Source organism: Buteo buteo, chromosome 4, assembly GCF_964188355.1.
Source record: "Buteo buteo chromosome 4, bButBut1.hap1.1, whole genome shotgun sequence".
NCBI classification, from domain to species: Eukaryota; Metazoa; Chordata; class Aves; order Accipitriformes; family Accipitridae; genus Buteo; species Buteo buteo.
Window position 1 is genome coordinate 37140359 of NC_134174.1, and position 24272 is coordinate 37164630.

At 38.3% G+C, this 24272-nt stretch overlaps 1 protein-coding gene across 1 annotated transcript in view; it reads right to left on the reverse strand.

The window, feature by feature from the left end:
• GRID1 (glutamate ionotropic receptor delta type subunit 1) overlaps window positions 1-24272 on the reverse strand; it is a 559848-nt gene that overhangs the window by 222260 nt on the left and 313316 nt on the right. The window contains exon 4 of the mRNA XM_075025535.1: window positions 23219-23424. Coding sequence (XP_074881636.1) covers window positions 23219-23424 — 206 coding nt within the window. The remainder of the gene's footprint in view (window positions 1-23218; window positions 23425-24272) is intronic.

A 24272-nucleotide genomic window follows, 5' to 3' on the forward strand; every position in this document is an offset into this window, starting at 1 on the left:
ACTGTGAACTGTTTATCTCGAGCCCGTTGTCTCTGAAATGGCCTGTTTAAGCAGGACACTCCTCTCTCCATAAGGACAATTACCAGGCCATTGAGGCATCCAGGGGAGGAAATGGGGCTGGAGCTGATAAGATACTGGTTTCTGGTGTCGATCACGCGAAGGTTGTGTGATAGACAAAACCTGCAGCGTGTGACATCATCAAAATATCCCCTATAAAAACCCATAGAAACAAGCCATGGGGCTTTCCCACCACCGAAGAATTGACGATTGAGGACCAATGGGATGCTGCTGGATCTGTGGTGGTGAGCATCCTTGCAACTCCCGCCACCGACTGCTTGCCTGAGGACCAACGGGACGCCACTGGACCCATGGTGGTGACTATCCTAGCAATCCTATCCTGACTGCTTGCTTAATTTCTACCTTTTCTTCCATTCTATCCTATCACCATTATTTTCCACTTTTGATAATAAAAGCTCTTCTGGGTATATGGCATTTGACCTCATTTGTGTCTTAATCTTGCTCTTGGGATCATAGCGAAACCTTCCCCGACACTGGATTGGGACACTTGGTCAATACTAACTTATTTGCAGTAGTCTGGCAAGTGTTTGCCTAAAAACAGCACACTGCCAAAAAGTAATTACCTTGTTTGCTCATCGTTATGTAAGGGACACTGACCCCACCACACCACTGCTGGGAATTTGCTTTCTGAGGGAACCGAGAACACCAGCAACGAAGCCTGGGAGCTGTCATGAGAAGGAAAGAGTTAAGAGGAAGACTTTCATGACCTCTAATTTGACCTCCTTTTTTAGGAATGAAAACTTAGCCCTGGGAAATGAATGCAGTCTGACACAGCAAAAGGTATGGAGTCTGCCTCACATTTGAGCTGATGTAGATATGAAGATACAGACCTGAGATTGGAGGATCAGAATTTCCTATGGCCTGATAGAGGCAGAAACCCGTAAGTCTTGAAATGTCCAGGGTCTGGAGGCCAAAGAGAATCCAACCCTGGGTTACGGCTGAAGTAAATTTTTAGCTCTAGCAGTTGTGACAATAAACAAGCTTTCCGCATGTGACCCAAGGGTAAGAGATGATACAGTGCTCCCCTGAGCCTGCGGCCAGCCTGGAAGAGTAACATGGCATTGGGAATTCCCCTGGGCCCTTTCAGGACATACATTTTTTAGAACCTACAGCCCTGGATGCATTGGTATCAGCACAGGAAAAACTTGTTTATCACAGAAATTAGTAGCATTACTTAAGCACATATATTACTCCAGAATAAATGCTAGGAGTCCATCCATACACACCCCCATAACCATTACTTCTTTTCTACATGTGACAGAAAGAAGGTCTTTGTGATGTTGCTGTTACACACGATCCTGGTGTCATCCTGTGTCCGAATTTCCCCTCCTCTAAGATTTCCTTGAATTTCATTCCAATGGCATTTATTGCTGATTGACAAACTGAGTTAATTTTAAATGCCACTGAGGCAGCTCTAACCAATCTGCTAACTGTTATATGACCTAGGCTTGTGCTAGAATGCACTAAAACCCAATTCAACACAACAAGGTAGTTAAAATGAAGTAACTGAATTATAGTCTTCTGCTTTATTAATACAGGGCCCCATTTCACCTAATTTCTCTTACACAATAACCACATGACTTTGTTTTACAAAACAAACCCCCCTAGTTGATAGTTCCAATAGGGATGCTGGTCATAAACCAGTCAGTCCTCTTGACTTAAGTCAACAGTCCAGCACCCTGATTTCTCAGAAGCAACAATAAAAACAGTGCAAAGCCTGTGACATTCACTGACAAACAGATAAAGCATCGGAATTGCACTTTATTGTTGAAAGAATATGAAATAATGATAGCACTGCTACAAATCAAGCAAGTGATAGAGAGGCCTGAAAGATGCTAATGTTCAAAATTGCATGTATGCGAGACAGCTGTGGTTGTAAACAACTGTGCATCTAAGTATTTTCTATTGATCTGCTTCTCCCAAGACCTAGCTGAGCTACTGTGGGCAAGGAGGGCAACTAATGAGTCACGGAAGAAGCTGAAATAATAAGCCATAAGGTTAAATCAGAGATTAGTTTAGTTCAGTATAATCTAGCTATCAACTTTCTCATTAAGAAAAAATGCTCTGTGATAAAACACTAAAGTAAAACAGTTAAATCTGTCAAATGTCTCTAGCACTCTGCACCCATTCTGTAGGTAGCTCAATACAGATATGACAACTTTGTGTTGGCTGTTTGGTTTTTTTGACATCTAATGGCAGAAAATATGATCTGATCCTAAGTATGACTTAAGTCAATCATAAATTAATATCAACTTAAATTCTTATTAATTTTCTATGAGAGGTGTGCCACTAAGTAGGGCTCCTAACATTTTCCAGTTGTCTATGTATCTCAAAAGTAACATTTGCATGGCTAAAAACATTTTTGATTCTATAAATAAGGATCATCCAATGAATTTTGAGATCCAATCAGACAAACAAAACCTGGAAATATCTATTATACTCCAGTAATGTGTTATTCCAAAGCAAGAACTACTGAGAACTGAACAGTTAGGGAAATGAGGATGAACATTGGGATCACTTCAGAGAGGGTATCACTGTAGACTAAACAAGGTAAAGCAGAATCCAAATTTCAGAGGAAAATAAAATAAAATAGTGCCATTACCAGAACACATATATTTTATTGGATAGAACACTTTACTGGCTGCACTTATCGATTTCTCTATCAAAACTCTAAAGTAAAAGATTTTCTTAAAACTATGCTGTTGCATAGAAAAAAAAAATCAAAGTATGCTAAGAAAGTGCAAGCAGGAAGAGATGGGCTTGGGACCTCTGCAGGTTGGATAATGCAAAGAAAATTAAATCAAGAAAACAAATAACAAGTTCCATAGACAAAGACAAAGGAAATCTAGAATGACCACAGATATGTAATAACAGACACACACCCAGGTAAACCATGCAGTAAAGCCATTACCTTTCTCAGCCAGTACTCCCTTCTTCCACCTTACTCCTTGCAATCCCAGATTTTGGCAAATATTAAAGTGGGCTTGTGCCTTTTCAGTTTGACATGCAAGATGCCATGCACTGAAGGTGTCTAGAAATGTGGCTTATTTGCTGACAGTAGGCATTTTACCCAAAACACAAACATAGAGGCTTTCTTTTAAATTGCATTAAAAATCATATACATGGCTGTTTGTACAACTTTCTGACAACACTGATAAACTGTCTAAATATACAGTAAAGTATTTGGATATGAAGAGGGTAGTTACATGTCTAACACCTAATTGATGAGTCCAGTTGTAATTATATGTTCAAAATATATATATATTATAGTCCATTATAGTCTATGCTTACAAATTCATACTACATATGTATACTCATACTATTTAACTACAATAAAGTTGATATACATTACATTCATTATATCCAGTTACAGCCAATATACAAAAATAGATGTTCAGTTCTATATACACATGTATATAGAACTTGCTTATGAATTTGAGAAAATTAATCCATAGCCTTAGCAACACAGCTAACGAACTAGATTTCTATTGGTGGTACTTTTAATAACTTATATCATATTTCATTTGGTAAGCTTAAAGGGAATCTACTATTTACTGGCAGAACTAGCAGTTAACTCAAACCATTATCACTAAATTCCATTTAAAATTCATTATTTTTTCATAAATATTTAAATTAAATACAAATGGGATTCTTGCAAGGCAAGCCAAAAGACTCCCCAAAACCAAATACAAGTCCCTACATGCTCCCTCCGAACTCAGCATTTCCTTTTCATCGTAAGTATGCCTTCTCAGTGCTTTAGATTAAAAAAATATACATATATATCTATAAAAACAGGAGAACAATAGTGCAAGCAACATTCAAATACATGGGACAAGCAGAGGCTAGGAAAATTCAAGATGTTTGTTGAACCTTCTCTCTCCATGACACGCTTGTTCTTAGACATCAATGCATGTTACCAAATATTCCTTTATCTGTACTAATGTTACTGTTAGTAACAGTGTGTTCTAAACAAAACAAGTATCACCCAATTTTCAGTCTCAACATTTTAGGACTTCTATTGAGCTCTGAGGTCTCGTGGGTGAAATTGGTACTTGTTTGGGCAGTTAGCCTCCCATTTAATCCTTCTGGCCTCCTCAACAGAGATGAGATATAACATGAATATTAGCTTTATGAACTTGCAGAGTGTATTTCTTGATCCCAAAAGCCATTTCCTCTAATTCTAACAAAATCCTGTGACTCTGCAGCCTTTCTTGATGCTCCTCAGCCTGCTTTCAACTTACTTTTTAAGCACCACCAAGCACCCTCAGCAGCACATTCTGAATTCTCATCTTTACTCTATATTATCTCTTTTGCTACCATCCCATGAGGTCTGATTTTATCTTTGATGCACAGTCAAATTTTTTTTCAAATATTTGCTCCCAAATGGTTTGGAAATGTGTCAGGAGAATCAGAGGAAAAACAGCTCCTTTCTTGCTCTCAGAAAAAAAGCTGCTCTTGTTTTGAAGAAAAATGCAATAAATACACAACCAGGATGCTCTTTACATAGATGTCAAAGAGTTCCCTTTGACTAGGCTTTCTTCTAATTTGAGAAGGAAAACATGAAGACTGTACCCCAGTCTATAGAGATCTTGTTTTGTCATCGAATAATAGTGATGCACTCAGAAAAGAGAGTGATGGAGAGCACTTCAAAAGCCTAATAAAGACCAGGCGGAAAAGCAGCAATTTCCACTTTCCATAGACAGACTGAGAAACTCACTGCCATCCTACATCTTCTTTTAGCCTAACCGGGGCACTTAACACTAGGAGCCTTGTGCCATGCTATGGTGGAGCCTGCTTTTCTGAACGTACATGCACTGCCAGAGACTCTGAGCAGGGACACAACCCTACAGGAAAGTATCGATTTTATCACAAGGTTTGGAAATGTCTTATGTTGCTTATTTAAAAGAGGGAAGACAGGTGGTTTTCTGTTTGGTTTTGGTTTTAAACAGGTGCCCATATTCATTTTCATCCATCAAACCATGCCTTTAAAAAAATTTAACTAAAATTGAAAACTCACTTTTGTTGGGATTCAGGATAGGAATCGCTTACGCTGCATTATGGACTTGGGGAGATTGAACTTGTTCTTGGGGACAGGTAGTCTGTGGGCTCCTGCACGTAGGCAGAGGTGTTGAACAGGAGAACCTGTAGTCTGAGCACTAACATACGAATCTAAGGGATGAACAGAGGGCACAGGCACCTCCAGAGACTTAAAATACCTGTGGAGAAAATAGCTGGTAATTCAGCAAACAGGCAGTAGAAGCAACTGTCCATTGTCTAGCCACCATCAGGTCACCATTTTTATTCTAGAGACTGCAATAATAGTGACTTCAAATAATGATTTCTTTTAATATATATACACACACACATACCACTACTGCAATACAAAAGATGGAAATACCAGAACATGGCTCTAACAGAATGTTGCTATCAACAACCCAACCCATCAACCAAAATTTTCTTTCCAAAAGCCATTTCCACCACTGTCAATGTGTCAAAGCCTTGTGCTTGTATTGATCAATAACATGTCCTACCCATGGATCAGCTATGGAAGCAAATTATTTGAAGGAATCAAGTGAAAACAAGAGTCCATACCTTTTATAAGAGATTCTTAAATGATAGCAAATAATATTACAGCACACAGTGGAAAAATTGTACTTGGTGATAATCCAGCTGACCCACATTGACATTTAAAAGCTTTTCCTGTGCAAAATGGATCTGAAGTCTGTGATCATTCAATATGAAACAATAACAAAAGAAGAATTGCCCCTATAACAATATGACAGGATTTCTTTCTATATAGCATAGTTACAATATGGGGGAGGGAATCTATGGAATTTAACATTGCTCATTGTTTCAATCAATAGATTACGTTACATTGTCTCAAAAGCGTAAAATATCCTTATTTAAATTTCTTCATTCCAACAGATGTATTCATTTGTGTTTATGCCATTATGACATGACTCAAAAACCATGGAAAGAACAACTGAAGGCTCTTCCCGATTTTCACAGAAAATCTGCAACTGGTTTTGCTTGTTGGACAATTAATGTGAAATAGTGATAGTTTGTGTTACTCTGTTGTATATTCACAATAAATGGCTTTTGAGACTGATTAGTGAAAACAAAGTGGAAACATTTACTCTTTCTCAGGAGCTAGTCATTGCTTGTAGTCAAGAAAGCACAAGAGATTATTCTTTAAATAACCTACAAACTCAATGTATTTAAAAATAAAAACTTAATTCTGGCCTGAAACATCACCTATTCTAGGACCTTAGCACCAGGGAGGAAGAGAAATCATGAATTTCTCCTCCAGCATTATATAATCTCAAAAGGTTAAGCACAGAATTGCAGAGGTGGCTCAGCTCTCATGCAAACTCAGCTGAGCTCAGTATTCTCACCAAAAATACTTCTAGCATTGGAACAGCGGGGTTTTACAGAGGCAGTGTATGCAGGGAGCACCAAGAGGAAAGCAAGGTCAAGCACAAATGAGGGGACTGGCACCAAATCTGTGGCTACCTTTGCTGCCAGAATTCTGGATGAATAGATTCTACTTTAACCTTTCCAGAAGCCATTCTGCCAATAAATAGCAGCAGGAAATGCACAAACCCAGCCATTTTGATATAGTTCTCTTCCACATAAGAGGACTTCATGTACTCTTGTCAAAAGCAACAAAGAGCTGGAGGGAGTTTGCATGGGGTTTTCTTCAATAACATTTTGACATTCTTTAGAAGATTCAGCTGATGAGCGGAAATGTCACTACTTGAATGAGGGCAAGACGAATGCGGCACTCCGCTATTCCATTCTCTCTCTCTCTCTCGTCTCACATACAGATGATGCTAGTTTGCCCAACTTTTTATAAGACAAACCCTATTCCCTTTTCTTCATTCTTGGTCAGGGCCAAGGGAAAATAGCACAAGATTGAGGGAAAACGTGCACAACAACAAACAGGTAGGTTCAGGAGAACGGCAGTGCTTTAGAATCATTAATTGTCCTCCTAACGTTAACACACTGTATGGAAATTGGTCATTCTTGGTATCTGAAGAATTTCTTGGTTAACAAAAAAGGTCTTCAAAGTATTCTCAAACACTGATTATATGGATAGTTCAAACCCAAGACACTGACATGACTCTCTTCCAACAAATATCTGTCTTGCCCAGTCATCTAAACTATCCATCCACTTAGCTCGTCTTGTTCTCGTTACTTTGCTGTCTGGTGTCTTATGAGCATTCCTGGATTTTATCCTCACATTTTTCCTGTGGTAGGAAGGAGTTGTCCATATAATTATAATCTACTGCAAATAGAGTCTCCATCTCCCTAGTCCTGATCTGGAAGATAAGCATCTGTCTGAGGACTGCTTCTATTAACAAGTACATAAAGAGCATTAGCAAAAGCAGTGGCATACATGCTATGATTTCCCACACTACCTTATCTTTATCTTTATTAAAACACAGTTGAAACATTGCTGCACTCTTACTCTCTAATCTTCCTTTTGTTGTTTTAAAAACTTCAGTACCAAAGTACTTTTCTAACTCACACCTTTTTTTGTTGTTTGTTTGGTCAGTTGGGTTTTTTTTGATTATTACAAGTCCCCATTGATAGTTTTCCTGATCCTTCCACAAGCAAGTGACAGCGATAAACAATGAAATCCAGAGCCCTTTGGAAAGCTGCTGCATCTTGGCTGGAACACTTTGCTGAAGTAATGGTGATTCCAATAAATAAACAGGCAGATTCATTTGCAAATCAATATCAATGAGCTGAGTGGGAAATTGGGGGGTGCCATTACACTCTAGAGCAGCCCACTAGCCTCTTGATTTAGCTGTTTGACCACGGCCACTGACAGTGTTCATGGCTCCAGTAATCTGGTAAAAGAGATGGGACCTAAGTATTCACTTTTAATTACAGCAGTCAACATGATGCTTCAGTAGTTTGGGGAGGGTTGGTTTTGGGGTTTTTTTTTGATAAATTTTTGGTCAAGGTGAAAAGAATGGACTTCAGCTTTATACATAAGCAAAGCACCTTGATATGGCAATTGTTTAACTGGGTCATTACCTCCCTGTAATGATTTATATGTCCTCTTAATTCTAGTTTTAGATTAGCAATTGCAACAGTGCAAACATATCTCATTAAGCACCTATGTAGCTCATTTTAACATGAGCACCACTATTATTTACTGTTAGGATGTCTTAAATTCTTAATCTATTTATCACAAGTAGTGAGTTAAATTTATCACAATGGGAAGCATTTGGAAGGGGAGTAAAATAAAGAGATCAAGAGAAAGACATAAATTCTCTGGCTAGAAAAGCTGAATTTCATTTTTCAAAGTAGCAAAAACCAGAACAGAGATAAAGATTATGTACACCATGTTGTGGGAACGTTAATGTGACTGTTACACTCCTAACATATAAGGCAGCTGCTAACAGCAATGCAAGCTGTCCAGTATAGCCAGGTTGCTATAAACATGGTCATTGCTTTTCCACTTGTCCTGGTTTCAGCTGGGATAGAGTTAACTGTCTTCCTAGTAGTAGCTGGTACAGTGCTATGTTTTGAGTTCAGTATGAGAAAAATGTTGATAACACACTGATGTTTTCAGTTGTTGCTAAGTAGTGTTTAGTCTCAAGTCAAGGATTTTTCAGCTTCTCATGCCCAGCCAGCGAGAAAGCTGGAGGGGCACAAGACGTTGGCACAGGACACAGCCAGGGCAGCTGACCCAAACTGGCCAACGGTGTATTCCATACCATGGGACGTCACATCTAGTATAGGAACTGGGGCGGGGGGTGGGGGGGATCGCTGCTCAGGGACTGGCTGGGTGTCGGTCGGCGGGTGGTGAGCAATTGCACTGCGCATCATTTGTACATTTCAATCCTTTTATTACTACTGTTGTCATTTTATTAGTGTTATCATTATCATTATTAGTTTCTTCTTTTCTGTTCTATTAAACTGTTCTTATCTCAACCCACAAGTTTTACTTCTTTCCCTGATTTTCTCCCCCATCCCAATGGGTGGGGGGGAGTGAGTGAACGGCTGCGTGGTGCTTAGTTGCTGGCTGGGGTTAAACCACGACACACTTAAAAGACTGTAGAGCTTGCCACTCCCTTTCACATTCTTACTAACCACTAAATACAAGTAGCCAACCGGGCCCTTCTGCAGATACCAGGAGGACAAGTCTCAAAATGGCAAAACCGACTCTTCAGCCTCAGGTTATTCACAAATTTGTTGATACTTTGACACTTCCACTCAGCCATTTCATTCAGGTTTGCCTTCCTTTTCAACTGGGATTGCAACATTCCACAAATTTCATTTAGAAATCACAAAGAACAGCTTCTGCACAAGTTACCATTAAACTATGGAGTGTTTTGGGACCAACGCCTGGCTGACTTTATCACTCACACTGAAGCACTCCTCATGTTCCCCAAGAGGCCTCTGTGCTTTGCAAGGATGCCAGCACTTGGGCGGCTTTTCCCTGCTCACTCTTGTATTCAGGCTTTGACCGACCTTTTTTCATGTTACTTTTTGCATCTTCACCATTCACAGAAAATTCAGTGCCAAGGAGCCTGAGTGAGGTGGGTTTTCTACACTGTTCCATTTGATCAACGTTGCAAATCCCCTGCATGAAATAATAACCAGTTCCAACAGGCTTTTAAAGATACAGTTCTCCACCTAATTTACGCTGAAAGATGTTGACACTATTTGCAAATATCAGTAGAGCACATCAGAAATGTCAATGTTCTCAATGAGCCGAAACAGAACAACTCTGAGAAACTTGCACTCTTTGGTTCATTTCTGTTCCAGTATCTTTATTTTCCTTTTCCAGCTGCACAGAACACAAACATTTACTCTGTTCTTCCATATTTCCACACATGCAAATTCCTCTTTAAGTGACTGACCTGGGCATGGTATAACATGCAAGTTGTGTGTGTGTGTGTGTGTATATATAGTACATATGACACATAGATATTTTTATATATTATATATACTACATAAGTATATATATTTTACTCAAACATTTTTGGCATTAAATGTAATTGTTATTATCTCTATTAAGTAGTTAACTATTAATTATTTTTATATATATATATACACTAAAAACTACTTGGGTGAAAATTAGATGATCTTTGGACAGACTTTTCTTTTTTAAAAACTATATGGGTAATATTATTTTAAAGGCTCATAATCTCTAACCACAGAAAATAGTATCCTTCTTGAAATCCAGACATATGTTTAAAAAAAGTATAAAACATATTCAAACATAGTGAGAAAGAGAGAAAATGTTGAAGATGTAAATATAAACTGAAGTTATGAGCATCGAGACCAGGAACCTGAGATTCACTGGGTTCTCCAAAGGTTTGAGCTGCATGAACCCTTCTGAAGAATCCTATGCAAACTCTACGTTCTTTAGAGAAATACCAAAAAAAAAAAAAAAAAAAAAAAAAAAAAAAGGCGCAAAGCTGTATTCTATACAGATTAATACATTACATAAAAATTTTCCCAAAGGAAGATCGAGGATGTCCTGGCTGCTGACAGGGGAGGTGCCCTGATGCACAGGATCCTCTATGCATGACAACTACCTGGAGCTCAATTGTGTTGTTCACAGCAATGTTTCATACTTTGGGCTCTTAATGAAGGAAGTAGGCAGTGAGAATCCCAGGCATACATTCCCAAAGATTTAAGAGGGCTTGGCATCAAGACCCTAAGGTCCTCTTTTTAATCACAACTTTCTCTCTTTGGTAGCTTTGTTAGCACTCCTGCATGCCACACATTTTCCAAATCGGACACTTCCACTGCTTGCTTGGCCTGGATGATGTAACCATCTTATCTACATGGTGGCATGTCCAGTGTTAGGGTACCTCTTGGTTATGTGAGCTATCAGGGATGAGCCTGACTTGAATTGCATACTTTTATTAAGTATTCATAACTGTATCCAGGCTGAAGTGCTGTATTTGCTAGATTGTTCTGACTTTAAATCAAGATGCATTCAGAACTGACATTGATTTTTAAAATATCTTGAATGCTAGTACAGTTCAGAAAATGAACACTATGGTGTTATGTTTTTTGTTTTGTTGGTTTGGGGATTTTTATTTTTTTTAGGGTGCCGATGTACATCTCAAAATATTCTCTATACTCTAATAATTTTATGGGAAAACACGTTGGGGGAACTTGTAATATTTTCAAGTCAATATACTTTCATTAAACACACAAAGTCATTGTCATACTTCAAGACTTGGGGTTTTTTCCCTTTTCAATATTATCTAGAAATAATTTTAACAAGATTTTTTCCTTTGGAAAGTTGGACGCAAAATATGAATTATATATCAAGACCAATCACTCAAGGTACTTTCCTAAAGAGTGTCCTTGGAATCCAATTGCTATTTGCACACACATTAATAAAGTGCAAAGCTTTTAAATCTAATTGCTTCAAGTTGAATGGATGGGTCAGTGCCAAACAGATTGATCTCATTCACAGAGCATGGTCTATAGCAAACTATAACTCCATTACAATGAAAGGGCTCAATTCAATAAATAAAATACAGATTTTTAAAGTTACCTGAGCAGAGATTTAAATGCTCCGTAGGACTGCATGTGCAAGCTGCATTATTTATCTGAAACTAAAGCCAACACACACTATTCAAAGAGAGTTTTAATATCTGACACAGTGTGTATGGGTTAAAGGCTGCATGTCTGACAAAAAGATCACTGGAGTGACAGGACTATCAGTTCTGTCAAATGAAACAACTAGGGGTCAATAGTGGCAAATACATACCTGACAGTATCAAATGAAAGGATGACCTTTTGGGCAAGTTCTTGGTTTGACATTTAGAAGTTCAGTCCCCATTTCAGGTAATCCCAGTAAATTGCCTACTTTGTCTGTACCCCCATGCCCCAGCTGGAAAAAAGGGGACTAACAATCCTTTACCTCCACATTTTATGTGCTGTAGGGATAATCATTAGGTACCTGCCTCAACAGAAAGAGATCAACCTTGAAAAGTGATCCCTGAAAAAAAGTTATAAAAAAGTATCTTAACAAAACCCTGAACAAGCAGTGAACAAAACCAATGGCAAACCCAGCAAATCTATGTACAGAAACCTGATTACATTTCCTTCTATGAAAATTTCAGCATGAAGACTTTTCCAGTAAAAAGACATTACTGAAAACTAAAACTCTATCAGAAATTGTCCTTACGACACAGTTTACGTCCTGCCCCACAGAGGATGCTGTCAGAGCTGCTTTTATTCCCTTAGCACTCACACTGCAAAGGAAATGATCCAAAAACCTGGAAAACTGTCTCCTTTCTCAATGAGACTAATATGAAGGAATTCTGCACATTGCTGTTTGCTTCATTAAAACAACCAACCAATCAACAACAAAAGCAGGGAGTAAAATCTCTACTGCCTACTGATATACAGCTTTCCAAGGGTTGGAGGACAGCACACCATGCAAAGTGCATATCTGATAAGAACTGCAAAGGCAAACAGGGTAATTTGTCACTCTGGAGACCACACACTGCCCATCCGAAAAGATGATGTAAGCCCCAGCCCACAATAAAGTGCTACCACTGCCAGCCTGTCTCTCTTCACTCCATACGTGCAATGCCTTCGAGTCCCTGGTACCTTTGAAGAGATCTTCCATACAGTACCATTAAAAGAATTAGAAGACCTCCTTAATATACCTTTAAAGTAGTTTCTTCTTACGCCATTTCTCTTCCCTGAGGCGAGAAAGTATTTTAGACCCCTCCTTTGTCAGACCCTTCATGGCTCTATACCTATCACCCCATTCTCCCTCTCTCTTCTCCCTGCAGCCCCCTTAACCCATGGTTTACATGCACTGCCTTGAACCTTCTCTTCTGGTCTTGGTCTAAGTTCTCTCCATTCGGGTTTCTACCTTCCGCATTTAACTGAAACTGTTCCTACTGGCATTCACTTTTCTTAGCCAAACTCTAAAATTGTTACTCTCTTCTCTTTGACTTGTCAGGTGGTTTTAATACAGTTGATCATGTTTCTTCTTGATAAACCTCCTCTTCCCAGCACTTCTCTCCTGGGTTTCTTCCTATGCCACTCCTTCAGCACAGCCTCTCCAGGGGATACTTTCTGTGATATTCTTCAAGCTCCCAAGGAGGGTCCCACAACCATTCACTCTGCAATTGCCTCTCTTTACACTAACTTCACCCAGCAAGCAAACTAGCAAAAAATCCACTGCCATTCACATGCTGATGAGTCTTGATCTACTTCTTCGTGACACATTTTTCATATCCTGTTCAGTCTAAATTGTTAGCCTGCTTTCTGGATACCCTCATAAGCTTCATGTGGATAATGAGATTTCTCAACCCTCTCCCTTCAGGGAAAGGAAATCCTTTTTCTCAGTCAAAATGGACAGCCAGAACATCAGACCTGCCAATTTGGACTACAATCCAAGTGTCATCTTTGACTCTTACTTATTGCAAAGCCTTTCATCCAGGATAAGCCCAAAAGCTCTCAGCATTGTTAAATACAACCTCTCTAATAAACAGCTCTTTTTACCCATCTGTAATGCTAAAACTCCTTTCCCAGCTCTGATGGCGTTATATATTGATTGCTACAGTTCATCTTTCTGACCTTAAGAACTGCAAGCTCCTCTCATATCTCACTGAAATTTCTGCCCCAAAGAGGATCTCTAACCCCTTGCTTTGATCATTTCACCCATCTCTTCACATTGTTTCAATAGTTCCCTTGTTATCTGTCACATCAAAGACATGCTAACTATTGTCACTTCCAACACTATACACTTTTTATTCCAATCTTCCAGGTTACCTCTAATTCATAACCAAGATTTTGGCCTTGGTGTCAACTTTCTTCAGCTACACCTATTTATAAAAAAAATTTCCACAAATACCTTAAATTCCTTTTTTTTTCTTTTTTTTAAAATGCTGATTTCTAAGATCCTGCTATTTCTGTCACTGAACAACATCCATCATCAATCCCTTTTACTCCCCAGGTATCTCTATCTGTCACCTCTTGCAGTCTGTAAATTCTTTGGGGACACACATTCATACAACACCTAGTTAAACAACATCCCAATTCATAAGACACTCAAGTATAACAAGCATACTAGTTATAATAGCACCACAGTACTAACAGTAGCAGTAGGAAAAAAATATCAGCATAGGACTATACTCTCTTTTCCAAACAACTCTAAAACCCTTGCTAATTTTTAAGGTATTTGCCACCCTCCAAGGTACAAAGGTAAATGAATGAACTGACACATCATGCTTTATGCTGATGATATTGTACTCTATTTATTTGACACAGAACACTCTTTGCCTGAGGAAAAGACAATCTTATTGCACAGTTACAACACTGTCTCAAGTTATAAGCTTAATTTAATCAGATCTAACTGCTTGTCCTTGATGAACAAGGTTCCCAAATATTTCTTCCCTTACATTTCCAGAGAGCTCCCCTGAGCCTCTATTTTGGATTTTTTTAGAAGCTCCGCGCTTTAGACTGTAAAGAAATGGGCATAACATTCAGTGTTGTCTCCTAATGTCCCAGTTTTGGCTGGGATAGAGTTAATTTTCTTCATAGTAGCTGGTACAGTGTGTTTTGGATTTAGTGTGAGAATAATGTTGATAATACACTGATGTTTTAGCTGTTGCTAAGTAGCACTTAGGATAAGTGAAGGATTGTTCAGTTTCCCATGCTCTGCCAGCGAGGAGGTGTACGAGAAGCTGGGAGGGAGTGTGGCCAGGACAGCTGACCCGAAGTAGCCAAAGGAATATTCTGTACCATAGAACGTCATGCTCAGTATATAAACTGGGGGGAGTTGGCCGGGTGTGGCCGATCACTGCTTGGGCATCGGTCAGCGGGTGGTGAGCAATTGCATTGTACATCACTTGCCTTTTGGGTTTTATTTCTCTCCCTCTTTGTTATCTACGTTGTCATTAAAATTACTATTATTATATTTTATTTCAATTATTAAACTGTTCTTATCTCAACCTACAAGTATTACGTTTTTCCCAATTCTCCTCCCCATCCCACCGAAGGTGGGGTAGGGAGGGAGGTGTGAGCAAGTGGCCGTGCGGTGCTTAGTTGTCGGCTTGGATTAAACCACAACCCCTACACACTGGGCAGTGCTGCATCAACAACGTTAACCCTCACACCTAGGCTGTGCACTGCCTGGCCAACATAGAAATAACTTGAAGAGAAACAGAGCATCAGTCCTAGGACACCTTGCTTGGGATTAATCTTCTCAAACCACGGTAAATCTTCCCCAAGCTTTTATCTCACACACAGACAGCACTATACTGTATGCTTCAAGCAATTAGTGAAGGCTTAAATCATTTTCCAAATTAGTTTGAAACTAAAAATAAGTCTTGGGTAAATATAATTTTATTTCACCTCCTAAAAGTGATTAAAAACCTCCTGTGAAAAGATGCAAAGCAGGTGCAAATTATTATCAGCAATTATTACTCATCCCTTCTAAGGATAAATGGCCGCCTTCTATAACCTCTGAAACAACTAATGAAATGAGTCAGTGATTTTCTTAATCCAGAACACCAGGTCTAGAAACGCATTTTAGGGGAGAGATGATTGACTGACTGTGCAGAACCCTGCACTCCAACTCAATCCTTGTGCTTAGAGAAGCTTGCAGATGTGTCCACAGAAGAAGTCAACGTGTAACTATGGTGTGTACATACTGGTCTTGAAGGTTCAAAAATTGAATATAAAGTAATTACAGTATGTATTTTGTAATCTTCAAAGTCAAGCTGCCCTAGCATAGTAACCTGAACAATACACTGAATTTATATGAAAAAGTAAAACTGGAAGATGGCAAATAGCTTTTGTATGGCCATTACTTTTTTCTGATTTTTATAAGGCAAACATATTTTCTCATGTACCTGTACTGCTTCTGCTACTGTCTTACAATGGGCAAACACTGGTATAGTGATGAAATGCAAATGCAGGAGCATATTTTAAAATTAATCATCCATAATTAATTAGCAATCTCTGCTTTCTGGTAAATTATACCTAAATTGCAGAAAATTATCCTTGCTGGGAATGATAAAGTCATCTGCAGATTTGCAGTATTTCAGAGAAACATTTTGCATATATTTATGTATTATAATGACCACAGATATGTCAGAGTATTTAATCTAACTTTCCACTACATTAAAAATACATATATATGTAATATATATTTTTTTATCTTTAAATTGCACAGTATTCCGGGAGCCAGTCAAGTAATCTGAAGTAAAATAATTTGGAAAAAACAGCCAGCCATGAAGGAGTAGGTGGAGGTGGGGTTAATTTTTGGTAGCCTTGGTTTTTCAGTGCTTGCTAGAGAGTTGTTCTGTCACAGCTCTTGCAAAAGCCAACACTGGGTGCTATTAAATACAGTACTAAAGAAGGTGAACTGCATGTGGCCCAATACAACACTTCGGTGTTTCCAAGTCATTAATAGTTCCTCTTCCTTAAAAAAAAAAACCATAAATACAACCCCTCCTGACAGCTGGAATCGCCCAATCTTGAGGTCAAATCTGTGCAGAGAGCTACTTCTGGAACTGACTGAATTAACCTGGCATTACCCTGGAAGGAGAAACCGATGAACCCCAACACGGTGCTACGGTAACACCAGCTCCTGCTTCCAGGACATGAACAGCAGCTTCTGCATCCTGTTGCCTTCCACTGGACAGACATGTCAGCTTCTTCAGGGCCCTCCCATGTGAACAGGCTTACTTTGCACCATGCTGTGCAGCTTCCATATTTAACAGTGAGATTGAGGAAAGATAAAAATATAATAGATGAGAAAATTAACAAAGAGAATGAAAAAAAGAAAATTAATGAATGAAAAATAACAACCAAAAAAAAAAAAAAAAGAAAATTAATGAAGCTCACGAGACAAAAGTTAATTTAAAATATTTCAACAATTTTGTCAGCCAGATATTTGGCACAGTTTCCTTTAGACCTGACATTCTTACTTGTGGACAGCAGCAAAATTTTAAGGAATTGAGTCATGTTTTAGCAACCAAACACCTGCAGTGAAACAAGGATCCAAAAGTACACTGAGGAGCAAGCATTTGGAGCAAGAGGAATGCCCAGTTCCTATACTTACAGATTTAATGACATTTTAAAATAAATGATCCCCTATAAATGTGTGCTCACTCATCAGATTCAAAATATGAGCTGAAAAACCTAGTTCCTTCGGACCAGAAATATTACTGACACTGAGGGACTTAGTAAGACTGCTAGTAAAGCAGTTTCTAGACTCATATGGACTTTGTGTAACTCATGCTAATGTATTCAATTTTCATAATTTTTTTCTCAATTGACCCACAAAGCCCCACAAACCTGCTATCAGTTATTGTTGGAGATGTACAAAATTAGATTCAAGCCTCATGTTTCTCATGATTTCAACATTCAGGTTCAAAATCTGATGCAACAGTACGAGTGGAGTCAAAAAAAAAAAAAGATTTCTAAAATTATTGTCACCTAAACGTACCTGCAGTAGTAAAAGGAATGTCATTTACATGAAGCCATGTAAGCAATTCTTGAAGTCATTTATTCACCAAATTATGATTTCCTCACACACATCCTTCACAGTGCCTACAAATCTATAACGACATATGTAAATGATTGTTCCAAACATATTCTCACAGTGACCCCATAGCTTGGACTAATCATAGTGAAACAAAATATGGGAGGGTTTGTGTCTTGGGGTTTTTTTGGCCCAGTGGAAAGAAACCTGCTTCTAAGCCAATTTATCCCAAAATGGGAGGCTTTGTTTTCACTTAGGTTTTAGCAGTTTAATGAGGTTTGCTTGGGTTTTAATTATAATTATTATTCTCTTTAAGCGCAATGAGTCTTACTGTATTGCAAGTGTCAACAATAGCAGACAAGATTTTAGCTCAGAGGAAGAAATAGAGAACCAGAGGAGGATTTAGAAAAAATAAGGTGGGTATAATTTAACTTAAACTATTGAAAGAAGAATGTATTATTTCTATAGTTCTGTTACCAGCACTCACAAATCACTACCAGCTCTTTAAACACAGAAATTGCCTTCTAAAAACAGAAGAGGCTTAATATTTTTTTCCCAAAATTATTCACCAATATTTCAAGATGTTTATATACTGTATATAAAACAGAGACACAGACTAATATGCTGAACATTTGCAACATAAATAAAAAAGATGTATGCCAATATGAAATGCCAAGTAGCAGAAAATTAGTATTAAGCTTTTTTTCCTGTTAAATTCTGAAAAGTAAAGGTCTCTGCTTCCTGTGAAAAACTATTTCATACAATTGCTTGTGGGTGCAGACTGTTCAAGATGGTATAAATAATTCCTGCAGCTCCAGTCAAGCAATAGCATGTCACCAACTGTAGAAGGAAAAAGAGAAGTCTGGAGCATTGTTCACAAACAAGCGCCAACTGGGAGTGCTCTGGGAGTCAGGTACTCAGCATCCTCAACGACCAGGAATGAAGGCAGGCCAGAAATCAGCATGAAATGATCCCAAAAGCCTAAACCAAAAGCAGAATATCTATTTTTGTTTTTAAAGGACCAGTCAGAACATTTGACATGAACTAGGGTAAAAGAGAAACAGAGAACAGTCTTTGCTTTCCAGTGGGGACACAGAGGTGACTAGATAAACAGGGCAGAGATAAATTATAACTGTTTAACAAACTTAGTATTATTCTGGAAGTTTATAGCTTCAGCTCAGATTGGAATTGCAGTGATTCAGATAACCCTGCTGCAATGATACAGTGTTTTATCATTAATTTTTAATGCAATTAATCTGCTCTCTTATTATTCATTTTTTTTAACTTGTTTACTATACTAGACATGCAGAGTTCTGCTTTCAGCTGGTATGCTGCAGTGATATGCATATATACTAGCAACCTATTGCAGTTAGCTTACTAGCTTACAGGCAAGATAGACTCACAAGTAATGATATGATTTTCAAAGATGCACCTAAACAGAAACATTTTTCACTTCAGTGAAGCTGCCAAAAAACAAGTAATGCTGAGTTAAAGGGTTTGTAAAGCCAAGAATTCCTTCTCTTCTCAAATCAATAACCACATGCAACTGTGTTACAGCCTCCATTTTACTGGTTTTCAAAAGTAAAGGTAATAATACTAGAAAGTAGGATGATTGACGTCTATAAAGCAACAGATATCACCTACAGTTTTAAAGAAAAATCTCATTAAAATACATATCCCAAACACACCATATGTGTTCTTTGAAGAAGAAAATAACAAACCCTCCACACCTAATAGTTACTGCACATCTGCAATAGGAAACTGAGAAACGCTAAACTACGAGATCTCTTTCCTCCTCTTCAAATATGTTGTATACAAAAAGTACAAAGACTGAATTTATTCACACAACAAATGTTTCCTGACATGTCTTCAGAAGGACCCCTGGGTCATCTAGAACATCCTTCAAACTAGTTCAGGAAAGACTGCAAGACTAAGTTACCAAAGTGTTTTAGTTAGCAAACTCTCGAGCACCCTGAAGAACGATGCCTCACTGACCTCTCTCACCAAGTGCTCACATTGTCTAACCGACCTGCCTGTTAGAAAGCATTCCCTGTTCAGCTTTGGATTATTGCTTCCTGTTAGATCACCCATAATCACCCTAAATAATTCTTCCTCCTGCTCCTCCTCATGTTTCTTCTCAAGTATTTCAGTTCTACTCCCTTAGGCAGGCTGTACATAGCGCATTCCTGAGACCTGTCTTCATAGGTCATGCTCTCCTATCCTTTTATCATTTTTGTCACCTCTCCTTGAACCATTTTCCATGTGTCACTGTGTAGTGTAGAGCCCTTGATGACAAAAGCAACTCATACAAATATACCTCTACTTGAAACCAAAAAAATGTATCCATTGGTAAGTAGAAGAGGCAGGTGAAATCTGGCTGTCGCAAAGAAGGACCCTTTTGAGTCTCAGATCCTGTGTCTATGCCAAGGAGACTAACAGAATAGATGAAAGTAATAAATCTCCTTCCCATTTCTGAATTACTAGTTTTTCTGCTTTTCTTCCTATATACTGCCTTGCAAGGAGATCACATAGTCTTCAAAACATCAAATCATTTTTGCTGTTACATGCATACCTGTTACAATTGAGACTGCTTTTGCATATAAACTGAACTATGGCACCTGGCCAAATATATCAGGGATTTTTGCAGGTGGAGAAGGGAATATTTTTCTCAAAATTACTAAGGAGGGACACACTTTCTTTAGATTAGGTTTGCTTTAATCCCAAACTGACCTTTTAACGCAAAACCTAGGATAGGTAACATTTTATAAGTGCATTTACCTTCTGTTTTCTGAATAAAGGCTGATTCCATGTTTATACCTACACCACTGAAAAGATTTTTTTTACCCTCTCTTCCTCTCTCTATTCTTACACTCAGAGCAGTTTTATAGCACAATATTAAACCTTGAAAACTTATGAAATGTCAGTAAATTCTGCTGCAGTAAGCTTGACACGACAGAAACATGCATTGAGGATGCTAAGCCAGTAAAGTGAAAATGATGCCTAAACAAAAATTAATGAAATAATCCTAAAATTGAGGTCTTCTAAGATTTAGAAAGTTTTTCACATATGAGATGTCACAGTCTCCTAACTCTGTGCATCCGAAGTCAGATGAGATCTCTCTGGCCCACCCAAGAGATGATAAGTGAGGCTGAAATCTGGATCCATATTTTTAGCAGGAAAAATGTATCACTTGCAATATCAAAACAGGCAAAATAAATCTTGTGCCAGCTTCCAATGGCTGATGTCTATGGCTTGTGCTAGGAAAAATTTGTTAAAACCATTCATATCAGGGTTTATAACCCAGACACTGTCCAAGAAAGCCTCTTATTTTTGTTCTGCACTCCCCGGGAGGGTTTGTGTGCAACACCTGTTTTTTTATGAAGATATATTAATGTCTATTGGCTATTAACAAGATCTAGTTGAAGTTTTTCAGTCATTTTCCCCCTGCTACAAAATATCAACTCAGCAAAACTGAAAATCTTAACAAGGAACCTCTTTTTGATGTGGAATTTTCCATTTCCAGAAATTTATGGGAAAAAAGCTTTAAATCCAATTTCTTCTCTTTGTTCTTAAGTTCTTATTTGTAACTTGAGCTAAAATAGAAAAGATGAAAATAAATATACCCAACATTTAAACATAAAGTCTTTGAATTTTCTTCTCAGGTTACTACTTACATTTTTTGAGAGACCTGGAATTTTTTGCCAAAACAGAAAAGGGAAATTGTTTCAAAACCTCAAACAACTTCCAAGGTGCAGAGCCACACTGGTAACAATACTAGTCAGTATATAGGTATATAGTACCTACAGCATGAAATATTTACTAACTGGAAATATGTAAACCCATTGAAGGCACTTACCGCTGCACGTTGTGAATGATGTATTTCTATAAATTATGTAAGAATATGTATTTCATTTAAGCTGAAAGTTGTTATTCTAGACTGTCTGAAATTGTGCTGTAGATAATTAGTTGCACTTATTGACAGAGATATTGAGGAATCACCGTTATTGTAACTCTCTACAAAAGGTAAGCCCAGCCTCCACTAGCAAAGGATTCTTCCCTACACCATGCACCTCGCATCTCAAGCCTTTTGAGAATTCCTTTCTAAGATTTAAATTTTCTTTTATAAAGCTTTTTTGAATCAATCAAGATTCAATATAGGAAGATTGCCAAATAAATTACTTTTCATTTCTGCCCACAGTTAAACTCCTGCAGGGATCTGGATCATTAGCTTTAATGCCTGTAATACCCACTGCTTTAAGGTGAAGTAAGTAGTAAAACAGTTAAATACACTAGCCCCTACACTCGAGAGACCTGCAGGGTCATACCAGTGCATGCATGTAACTCTTATGAACATTTCTGGAGCCTTGTGCACTGAAGTGGGACAGACTTTCTACCCAGCGTGGCTCTGAGTAAAACACACATGTTGATTTCTTTTTAATACCTGGTTTGGATACTTTGTTAGGAATCACTGGAAAACTAACCAATGTGTATTTTTGCTGGAGGCCTACTATGAAGCAAATAAAACCACTGACCCAGCTGCGTATAGCTTACTACACTCTGAAGGCAAGTACTCCCTCATTCCTCTACGGAAAATCCCTGTATATGCACAAACACGAGCAGGATTTGTCCCTGTGCTTAGTCTTTCCCAAGCTACCCATATGCCTCATTTATTTGTGATAAAATTTACCCTATTAATTTAAAAATCCCTGATGAAGATAAATGTGGAGAATTTACTTTTGCTAGGATGATAAAAAAATTAGTGAGCTAATTTAAGTAGATTTTTTTTTTTTTTTAATTTAGCAGGCTTTGATGCAGCAAAACTGATAACTGGAAACAGGTCTCATCCACATTTTAATTTCCTGGCTCAGTCTTATTCCTGGTTAGTTAAAAAAAAAAAAATTAAAAAACTACTTTGTTGCCAGATTCGTAGCTAACGAACACGCATGAAGTTATACTGAGCATCCAACTCTCATCCTCAACTCTGACATATAAAGCACTGTAAAATAATTCATTATTTAATATTAAAAAAGCTGTATAAAACTAATTAATGCCAAAAATTAGCCCACAGCACAACATTAATTACAAGTTTGCTCAACAGCTCCCTCCCTGTCCTAATTAGCCTCACTGATTTCAAGACACCATTAAGAAAAAAAGACAAACATATAATTCCTACATCATACTTCATAAAAAACTCTGCGATTCAGCTTTCAAACATCAACAACATGCCCTTTTAGCATGACTTTGGAGATTTCCGCAGTAAAGACGACTCTCTCAGACACATTATATTTCATTTCTAATAGACTATACTAGATTTTCTGGTCGCTTGTTGACAGTGGTTGAAATCCAGGTCAAAAGCATTGGTATGAAAGACAACCAGAAAAAAAAAATTGCCCCATAGAGCTGTATGTTATATTGAACGTGCCCATCTGGCCCATGCTATCCCATTTGCATTAACCACAAATTATGCATTACATGGAGTACCTGATATTTCAGTCCTCTGGCACTAGAGTCTGACAATCTTATTTGACATTTACCAAGCAGCATTGTCAAAATCTACCCCTTCAGAAAGCGTGGCAAGGTATCACATAAATCACCATATATGTTCCTGAAATTTGATGATAAAAACAACCGTGCACTGACCTCATTAATAAAAGTCTGGGCTCCCCGTGGGCTTAGAAGTAAGATAGCCCTTCGCAGTGTGTCCCGATAGCGGTTCAGCTCTTCTGTTTTCATGGTAGTGAAAAGGTTGGCAAAGACTCTGCTGATGTTCCTGTCCACTTTTTGCAATGATACATCAAGTCCCAGTCTTGAGGCCTGATCGAGAAATCCCTGCAGTCCGCGTATATCTGTAACACAGGAGGGGGGAAAAAAAAAAAAAAAGAAAAGAAAAAAAAAAAAACCACTGCGTCAACCTTCGCCAGTTAGGCAAGCATCACTAATTAGGTGGAAAAAGGCTTTTCTATTGTCTCTCCTGCAGTGCTGTCAGAAGAAGAGTATTCCACATGGCCATCTTCCACAGCTCCCTTTCACAGCCAAGGCCAACAGGGAAACTCCATTACTTTTCCCTGGAGGTCTCTGAACGACTCTTCGGAAGAGCCAGTTCATGTGTTTGGGTGGCTGTGCGTACCTCCCCAGAAGCTCAAGGCCACAGGGCTTAGCACTGCACAAACAAAAAGACAGTCCCACCCCAACAAATGTCACAGGTCAAAAGCAGAAATCCAGTAACAGATGAATAAGCAAGGGGATAAATCACTCATCCCTTAACTTCGCTCCTTCTACCACAACCTGTCTTACATAAGATCATGCCTGCTTTTTCCAAGAAAAAACTACAATATCCAGAATACACACAGACCTCCTTTTGACCCCTTTTTTCTCCTCTTCCTCTCCTGTAAATAACTTACCTAACCAGAGGTTTGCCATTAACCTGTAACCCTATGAAAGAGTACACAAAGCCCCAAACTATTAGGATATATTATAGTGTAAAAAAATTGGCTTTCAGCATGGGAAATCATGCAAACAAGCCCCTTCAAAACCTGTTCCTTTGAGCTCTGCCCCTTGAATTCAGGCTGATAGAAAAAAAAAAAATATTTTCCTAACCACATTTGTTAGGACATTCACATGGAGAAACACACATTTCGTATTACATTCATGCTGAAATCTGCTTGTTCAAACTGTATTCTGTCTTCATGACACT